This window comes from Colobus angolensis, unplaced genomic scaffold, assembly GCF_000951035.1.
Source record: "Colobus angolensis palliatus isolate OR3802 unplaced genomic scaffold, Cang.pa_1.0 Scaffold65, whole genome shotgun sequence".
Taxonomy (NCBI): domain Eukaryota; kingdom Metazoa; phylum Chordata; class Mammalia; order Primates; family Cercopithecidae; genus Colobus; species Colobus angolensis.
Window position 1 is genome coordinate 1874502 of NW_012120154.1, and position 9405 is coordinate 1883906.

At 55.5% G+C, this 9405-nt stretch overlaps 1 protein-coding gene across 2 annotated transcripts in view; it reads right to left on the minus strand.

The window, feature by feature from the left end:
• Window positions 1-186: 186 nt before the first annotated feature.
• The window catches only part of TAB1 (TGF-beta activated kinase 1/MAP3K7 binding protein 1), a 50831-nt gene continuing 41612 nt past the window's right edge, over window positions 187-9405 (minus strand). Inside the window, exon 11 of one of the 2 annotated variants that reach the window (XM_011964196.1) lies at window positions 187-807. In XM_011964196.1, coding sequence (XP_011819586.1) covers window positions 660-807 — 148 coding nt within the window. In that variant the 3' untranslated portion in view covers window positions 187-659. Of the gene's footprint in view, window positions 808-5447; window positions 7320-9405 lie in introns of those variants that run through there. The other variant, XM_011964195.1, reaches the window with a different exon arrangement.

Here is a 9405-nt window from a genome sequence, read left to right on the forward strand (position 1 = left end):
CCCGGCTAATTTTTTGTATTTTGTTTAGTAGAGACGGGGTTTCACCATGTTAGCCAGGATAGTCTCAATCTCCTGACCTCGTGATCTGCCCGCCTTGGCCTCCCAAAGTGCTGGGATTACAGGCATGAGCCACCGCACCCAGCAATATTTTACCTTTAAAACAGAAGAAAATGTACTTTTACTCAAAGAGAAATTTTAATATATTTATCTTTCTATCAACAGTCATAAAGTATAATTTTAAATTTTTTTGCAGAAGAGGCCCACCAAAGTCGCAATGCATCCATGCCCCACACCCAGGGCTACCCACATCTCAGGCCATGCCTGATGAAGGTTGGAGTCCTTCCCTCAGAACAGCTGGGCCCAATGTCACAAACACTGCCCCATGCAGGGTGCTAGGACCTAGAGAACATGGGTCCTAACCAGGAACCCCAGGGTCACTGCAGACCAAGTTCCAGGAGCCCTGAACTCACCAGAGCAGAGGACAGCCTTGTGGGGTGAGTTCCTGGAGAGGAGATGCGAGTGAGCTGGGTCCTGAAGGATGGGCCATTCTAGGTGAGGGAAGCCTCGGTGGACACAGAGGCATGAGGGAGGGGGTCTGCCAGTCCCAGGGGGGAGTGGGGCCTGGCCTGGTGTGAGCAGATCCCAGTGCACAAGTCAGATCAGGTGACAAAACCCCAGGATGATCTCAGCTTCCAGAGGGTCCTGTGGTGTGAGCATTTCCTTCCTACCCTGGGGTCAGGCTGCCCAGCAGGTTTAATTGGCACAGAGGGATGGCTGTCCAATCTGTTTTCAGGCCTGGAAGGGTCTCTGAAAATCAGGAGGAAACTTCCTGGCACAAAGAGAAAAGTCCAGAGTTTCAATCTTTGCTCCTGTGTGATCTTGGGCAACTTGTTAAACCTCTCTGAGGCCTGGTTTCCTCATCTCCATAACAGGATCACCGATACCAACTCTTTGCCAGGTTAAGTGAGATTACATGTCAGCTACATGCCTGGAACTCTTTTTTTTTTGATACGTAGTCTCGCTCTGTTGCCTAGGCTGGAGTACAGTGGCACAATCTTGCTTGACTCACTGCAAACTCTGCCTCCAGGGTGCACGTGATTCTCCTGCCTCAGCCTCCTGAGTAGCTGGGACTACAGGCATGCACCACAACGCCTGGATACTTTTTTGTATTTTTAGTAGAGATGGGATTTTACCATGTTGGCCAGGCTGGTCTCGAACTCCTGACCTCAGGTGATCCACCTGCCTTGGCCTCCCAAAATGCTGGGACTACAGGCATGAGCCACCGTGCCCAGCCAGAACCCACAAGTTTTTTTTTTTTTTTACAGCTGAGCTGTAAACCTTCATTTGAAGATGAGATGGGGATCAGAGAGATTTATGGACCAAGGTCGCCCAGGGGCACCTGGGAGGTGGGACTTACAAAAACACCAGGTCAGGGACGGTCACGTGGTCTTGGGGGCAGGCCAGAAGGAGGCTGTCAGCCCCACCTACCATCAAGCCCCTGCAGCAGCATGTGGGTTTCCTTAGGTTCCAGATTGGCTGGCCTCCCTCTGGAAGCCCGGATTTGTGACTCTACAGTGAAGCTAAGGACTCTGTATGTTCACTGCCACCCCCTCTTCATGGCCAAAGGACTGGCTGTAGAGCCCGGCTCCCCAGCCCATGTGATGCCCAGCGTGTGCGGTGCCCTCAACACCCACAGGGAGCCGCCTACATGCGACGGCACGCACGCTTAGACAGGCCTTTCTGATACTGAGCTAAACTGTCTCCCAGTCACTCTGCCCAAGCTCCTTAACTGGTCTGTGCTTGCTTTTCCACATCTGTAAAATGGGTGCCAGCAGTAGGACCCAGCGAACCTTCAGACACAAATACCTGCCCTTCAGGGGCTGGGTGAGGGCTGCGGGAGTGAAGGCTTTGCAAGCTCCCAGCAGGGCACCTGGCCCTGAGCAGTGGAGAGTTTTGTTAGGATCACCTGGGTCCCGCAGCCGGGGATCTGCTGGGGTTTCCCATGAAGCGCGGGTCTATAAACCTACAGGATTGACACGGCTCTTCCTGAAGCATCAATTTACTTAATGAATAATTTCAAAATGTTACTTTTGAAAAGATAATGCTATTTTTGTACTCAAATGGAACACAAGAATTTGACTGCAAAATTCACCTGTTCAAAATAAATGAGACACGTAATTTCTTACAAACCCCAAAACTCGGGGTGTCCCAGGGTGGGGGTAGTTTTCTGTAGGGTGACGACATATCCTGCAATGAAGTCCCGGAAGCCCTGCTCTGGGCAGTCTGTCTATTTGTCCACTCATGTTCTTAGACACATCCCAGGGGCCGACCCTGAGCTACTGGGATGCCTGGAGGAGCATCCAGGTCTGGGGGAAGGGAGTGACTCCCACACAGCAGGTGCCCAGAGGTAGGAGGCTGGACCCACAGAAGGTTCTGGTGTCAGCACAAGATGGCTTTGCTGAAATGCCGAGTGCAGGAGCTTAATCGTGGCGCATGTGGAAACCAGCCATGGGCTCTCAGGCCCACTCCTGCCCTGCCCTGGCCCCTCTGTGATGGGAGAACCAGGAGAAGAAGGGGCTGGATCAGGTGACTGGTCACACAACCTGGGGTCCTTTCACCTTTCTGGGGGTCTCTGAAGGCAGGAATGCAGTCTGTGAACTGGTGTCAATACTTCTCAAAGCCGGCTGTCAGACACTGTGTCTGTCCCTGACGCGGCCGCCCAGGCTCGTGGAATGCCAAGTGCCTGTCTCTGCTCGGGGCTGACATCACCTCTGCGTGGGAACAGAGCCTGTGCTCATGCGAGCTCATCGGGATTGGCAGAGATCTGCATCCTTGTTTGGTTCCAAAACGGGGGGCCCAGAAGGAGACTCATGAAAGATGCCCTTGTCGACGGAAATTTCAGGAGCTTGGCCCATAGCCTCTGTCTTCGCTTCGGCTGTGAAGAGGCCAGAACCACGCCCGCTGCCCAAGAGCTAGGCTCTGAGGAGGCTGCAGGTAGCGCCGACTCAGTACCTGCTTCCACCAGGGTCCAGACCAAGCCCTCACGGCACAAGAGTGCCCACAGGCATGTGGCGCACGGGTGGACATCTCAGCTAACGCTCTTATCGCCTGTCCCTGACTCTCCATCAGTAGGGCAAGGGCAGACCTCACTTCTCACAGCTGTGGCCGCTCGATGTGTTCAGCAGTCTAAGCGGGTCATTGCCTCATTTTGTACATGAAAAACCAGCCGAAGTAACTGCCTAAGGCCACACGGCCATTCCCTCTGTCCCTTCCTCCCTGACTCATGCCATGCCTGTGAGGGAGGCTGCTGCGTGCCTGACTGGGACCTAGTGGAGTAACAGACAGAAAGCCCTTGCTCCCACGGCGCAGGCGAGGGGAGACACGCATAAAGGCAGAGAGTGTCCTATGAGGAAACAACAGGGAGACGGGCAGTGGGTGGCGGGGTGGGGGGTCAGGGAAGGGCTCTCTCCAGGGGGGCATCTGTGCTAAGACCTGAAGGACAAGAAGGAACTAGCCCCACAAACAGCACAATTGGGTGTTTTTCCCTTTGATGTCTGAGCAGCCTGGAGTCGCTCCAGACAGGCCCTGCTGCCCCCACTGCCAATGGCAGAAACACCCCGACATGGGAATCATGGGAGCCTGCTCTGAAGCTCTGCTCCCGGCTCTGCCGCCAGCTCCCGGCTCATGAGAGAATGAGAGGACCAGACCAGGAGGGTGTAACTCCTAGTGAAGATGGCTCACAGGTGCTGCGGCGCTCCCCAGCCCACCTGCCCCTGTCCTGGGACAATGGGATTTCTGAGGGCTAGGACCTCCGTGGAGCCAGGGACCTAGCTGGGTTTTGGGAGAGACTGATGTGTTTTTTTTTTTTTTTTTTGAGATGGACTCTCGCTCTGTTGCCCAGGCTCTGGAGTGCAGTGGCACTATCTCAGCTCACTGCGAGCTCCGCCTCCTGGGTTTACGCTATTCTCCTGCCTCAGCCTCCCGAGTAGCTGGGACTACAGGTGCCTGCCACCATGCCTGGCTAATTTTTTATATTTTTAGTAGAGATGGGGTTTCACCGTGTTAGCCAGGATAGTCTCGATCTCCTGACCTCATGATCCGCCTGCCTCAGCCTCCCAAAGTGCTGGGATTACAGGAGTGAGCCACGGCGCTCGGCCGAGACTGATGTCTTTAAGGAACGAGAGGGTAGGGGCAGTGGGTGGGGGATGGGTTTCTCCGGTTCCATCTGATCCTACCTCAGTGCTTTCCCCGTGGAGGCTATGGGAGGCAGACAGGCTGGAGAGGGCCATGTTGGCCCACCTTGTGTCAGATGCCACATGGGGATGCGGATGGTGGTAGTGACTCTCGCCCAGGGCTGCACAGCTCCGCCTGGCTGTGCTGTTCGCTTTTCTTACCTTGACTCCTGGCCCCTTAAGTCCTCAAATCCACTCCTGAGCTTCCCCTCTTGGCTGAACCAGCATCCCTCTCACCTTCATTTCCCTCCAGGAGACAGGTTCAAGTGCAGTAAATAACACCAAGGCTAGGGACAGGGGACACAGCCAACAGTGCAGCACCTGGCCCCACACACTTAGGGCAGAGCAGGCGCCGGGAGAGGCCTGGGGCCTAGAGTTGCATGGTGGCCACTTGTGACCAGGACTGTGCTTGAACCTGTCTGTGCCTCAGTTATTCACCATGTCTCTCTCGGGTGGCAGGGCTGACACCACAGCTCCAGGAGTGTTCAGGGGCCATAGTGGTCCTCAGGACCCCTGGCGGCTCGGCTGGGGAGGCTGAGAAGGACAGATCCTGGAAGGAAGCTCTGCAGGCACAGTCCCTGCCCAGCGGAGCGGAGCGGGGGGACATCCGGGACCCTCCGACCACACCAGACAGAGCATGGCTTTGTTCCTAGGCAGATGCACTCTTTCGGTTTCTGTTGCAGAGGCTCTTCTTAGAGGGATGAGTTCTTAAGTCCCAGAAAGCAGGATGAAGTGCTCTATGGACTGGTATTTATAGAAGATCCTTCCCCAAAACAAAACCCAATAAAGCAAACTAGCCGGCAAAGAGGGCAAAGCCTCGCCCTGGTGACCTGAGCACTGGGTGGCTACAGCACCACTCACACACCAAGACCCTCGGCTCCCTCTCAGCAAGAGTGGAATTGGCACCACAGCCCTACCACTGGTCATGGGCCAGAGGGCTTGGCCTGCAGCAGGGAAAACCCTGTCACCCCCTCCAGATGTGCATGAACACATCTGGGCCTGAGAGTGGGCCCGGGAGGTGACAGGCAAGCCATGCTTCCCCTGGGCTGTGGAGGTGGCAGCGCAGAATGCAGCCAGAAGGCCTGGGTTCAAATCCCAGCCCTGCCACTTAGCAGCCTGGTGAGCGGAGTTCTTGAACCTCCAGGGCAGTGAAGAGGGGAGGCGTCCACCTCCCAGGGCCGCTGCGAGTTACAGGAAACATGAGCAACAGCACTATTAATATCACAATGTGTAATGCCACCATTTATTACTTCTTTACTGCATTAAAAAAGTGACCCTGTTTCTAGAGACCAAACAGCACCACAGAGGCATTCTTGGAAGAGAATTCCTTTTGTTCCCAAGCCTTTGTGACTGACTTTAAATCCTCTCACCTGCAGAACAGAGACGGCTTCAAAGTGGGGGGTGGGGGAGTGAGTGAGGATCCTGGGCTGAGACCTGTTTTTCTTCCATTTCTGCTGTGGATTCCCGCAGCTCCCTGGTTCCACACCAGGCCCTGCTCTGCCGTAGGAAAATGGATTCCTGGGTCACAGAGCTGTCAGGCCTTTGACTTTGCAGAGACCAAGCACCCTGGAAGCTGTGCAACAGTGGCCAGTCACTGGTGGGCTGGTCTGGGACATGGCGGGCAGGGAGACTGGGAGCTGGGCAGGGCGTGGAGAATCCAGGGGGTCCCTGGATACTGACTAAATGGCTCAGGTCTGAGCTCTGGCTGCCCCACTGAATGTGTGGCTTGGCCAAGGTGCAATTCTCTTGGCCTGCTTCTTCCTCTGAAACAGGAGTGGCAATCCCGGCCGACAGCCCTGGTGGCACCCCCTCCCCACTGAAGGCAGAGAACCTGTGTGAAATAGTCTTAACTCTGGCCCAGGGCCGGGCCGGCCCGACCCTTCTCCTGTGCCTCCCAGGGTAGTGTGTCTCAAAGAACCTCTTCCCTCCTGGAACCATTTTCCACCCTTCTTTCTTTCAAATGAGTCCCCCAGCCTGACTCACAACCCCTGCTTGCTACCCTCAGCCGGTAGAGGACCCTCATCAATGGTAAAGATAGTTCATCTCAGCCGCCTGCCAGCCTATGGTCTTCGCAGCACCAGAAGGAAAACGCAAGGCGACACCGGCTCACCCTGGCTCAGGCCTGACAAGAGCAGCCCCCGCCTCAGTCTGCCAGGGTCAGTCCTCACCTCTCCCGCATGCCCGGCTCTGGGGAGGCCCAGGCTGCCCTCCTCTGGAAGCTCCAGGTCTCTTAGACCACTTCCCCCTGGCTCCTTTCCACCTGGCCTGCCCCTTCTGTGGCCATCCCAGGTCCCGGATGCTGCCCTGGTCCTCCCGAATGTTTACCACAGATGACACGACCAAAGCAGGACCAGGGATGGGGCCCAGGGACAGACGTGGGCACCAGCCTGGGTTCCACTCTGGATGTAGGAGCACAGGGCCAAGAGGCCGGAGAAGCGGGAGGCTACTGTCCCGAGGTGAGGGAGGTGATGGTGGGAGGAGGGGTGGGCTTGGGACAGCAGGGTCTACTGGGCCTGCGACACTCAGGGTTCACAGGGCGCCTCTTCCTGCTCTGCAGGAGGCTGCTGGGGAGGCTTGGGCGGCTTGCAGGACTGATGCAGCTTCTACACCTGGCCCTCCGCTCTGAGAAAGGGCGATGGTCCTGGCTGAGGCCCCCTGCGAGGAAGTGGCCTTCAGCTTCCTGTGTGGTAACAAGGTGTGAACCACAGGTCCAGACTGCACTCACACCCTCTATTGCCCGGAGAGCCATGGGATAGTGTCTGCTGCGGGCTGAGGACGAGGTGCCTGCTGGCCGCTGTGGCACAGGCAGATGTTAGGAAAAGGCTGGACCCTGTCCTGCCCCACGCCAGGCCCTGCTTGGGCTGCATTCCCCGGCTGCCCTATGGTGCCGTCACCACGTTCTGCTCGCCATGGTCCACGCTCCAGAGGCGATAAAACTCAGCAAAGTCCACGTAGGGCTCAACACGGCCATCCTCGCCAGGCGGGAGCGAGTGGGCGGGCCGGGAGCGGAAGAGGCCCCCGTCGGAGCTGGAGCTGCTGCTCTGCGTGTGCGTGTTGGTGGACTGCAGGGTTAAGGTCGGGCTTTGGCTGCGGGACAACAGGGGAGGGAGTCAATCAGGAGCAGTCAGGTCAAGGGGGCTGGGGCAGTGTGGGGATAGAATGGCCCCTGCCTCTACCAGCCCCTTGGGTCACAGGTCTTTCTGGCAGAGGCGACCATAAGAGCTGGCCCAGGCAGATGCTCTTAGGAAGAAATAAAAAGTCAAATTTTGAAGCACCAGCTGCATGTGGCTACTTAAATGAACTAAAGGTAAAGAAAATGGGGCCGGGTGCAGTGGCTCATGCCTATAATCCCAGCACTTTGGGAGGCCAAGGCGGGTGGATCACCTGAGATTAGGAGTTCGAGGCCAGCCTGGCCAACATGGTGAAACCCCATCTCTACTAAAAATACAAAAACTTAGCTGAGTGTGGTGGCGTATGCCTGTGGTCCCAGCTATTTGGGAGGCTGTGGTGGGAGGATTGTTTTAGTCCAGGAGGTGGAGGCTGCAGTGAGTCGTGATCACGCCACTGCACTCCAGCCTGGGTGTCAGAGTGAGACCCAGTCTTAAAAATAAAATAAGGTGGAATGAAATGAAATAATACAATGGCACGTGAGGCTCATACTCTCTCTCTGGACTCTTCATCCTAGAGGACCAATTCAAGTGCTTTCTGAGTCCAGAGGAGCCACCTAGAGTTCTTCCTTCAAGCAGAGGAAGCCTTGGGCTGGTTCCTCAATTTCACTGGGGTGAAATTCACAGAGCATACAATTAACCATTTGAAAACGTGCAGGTCAGTGGCCCTTAATGCCTTGACCATCACCTCACCCCAGAAAAACACTCTGGCTCTGTTATCAGTCTCTGCAGTTTCCCCCTTTCCCCAAGCCCTGCTTTCTGTCTGTATGGATTTGCCTGTCACCGGCATCTCTAGGAGGAATCATACATGTGACCTGTTATGACCAGCTTCTCTCATTAGCACAGTGATTTTGCGGCTCTTCCACGTGGTGGCCTGTCAGTGTCATTCCTTTCCATGGCTGAATACTGTTCTGTGGCGTGGAGGCAGCACAGTCTGCTTCTCATCTTCGGATGGATATCTAGGTGGCTTGTGACGTTCGGCTATGATGAGTAATGCTGTCGTAAAAACTTCCATACTGTTTCTGTATGTTTTTGTTTCCTGGGAGTTGAATTGCTGGCTCATATGGTAATGGCTGGTTCCTTCTTTTAATATTCGCTTTGCTTATCAAAAGTTCTAGATACGGCTGGGCACGGTGTAATCCCAGCACTTTGGGGGGCTGAGGTGGGTTGGGAGGCCAAGGCAGGTGGATCAATTGAGGTCAGGAGTTCAAGACCAGTCTGGCCAACACAGTGAAACCCCGTCTCTAGTAAAAATACAAAAATGAACTGGGCGTGCTGGTGGCTATAATCGCAGCTACTCCGGAGGCTGAGGCAGGAGAATCGCTTGAACCTGGGAGGCAGAGGTTGCAGTGAGCCGAGATTGAATCTCTACACTCCAGCCTCGGTGACACAGCGAGATCCCATCTCAAAAAATAAGAAAAAGAAAATGAAAGTTCCAGATACACAGACTCTTGATTTCACTGAAGGGAGGTGGGGGTACTTGTGAGGGACACCCCATGTCAGTATTTTCAGGACTTTGCTGTGGGTCAGATTCTGCAGTGAAGCCTCAGTGTCCTACCTGGAGGGTGAAGACCGGGCTGTGTGCTGGGAGCCAGGCAGGGGACGTGGGGGCCCAGCGCCCAGAAGCACCCTGCAGCTCTGCTTCCAGTGCCATGGCAGCGCCGCTACCTGGGTGCACTCTGGTGCGTGGAGGAGGGGACTGCCTGCCCACTCTGGGTGGGAGTCCGATCTGACTGCGTCTCATTTTGCCCCCACCTGGGACTGCTGGCTCAGGCTGAGCTTTCGGTGGTTCTTCAGGGTAAACCACACTGGTGCTCAGCTGCTATCACACACCTGGGATGTAACTCCCGTGTCTCTTAAGTCAGTTGCCACTCTACATGGACTTTTCAGCTTCAAAACCTGTGCGGATGTGGTCTCTATCCTGATCGCTACAACCTTGTGGGTTTATACCTGGAAGGAAGGAAGGGAGGGAGGGAGGAGGGGAGAGGAAGGGAAGGAGGGAGGGA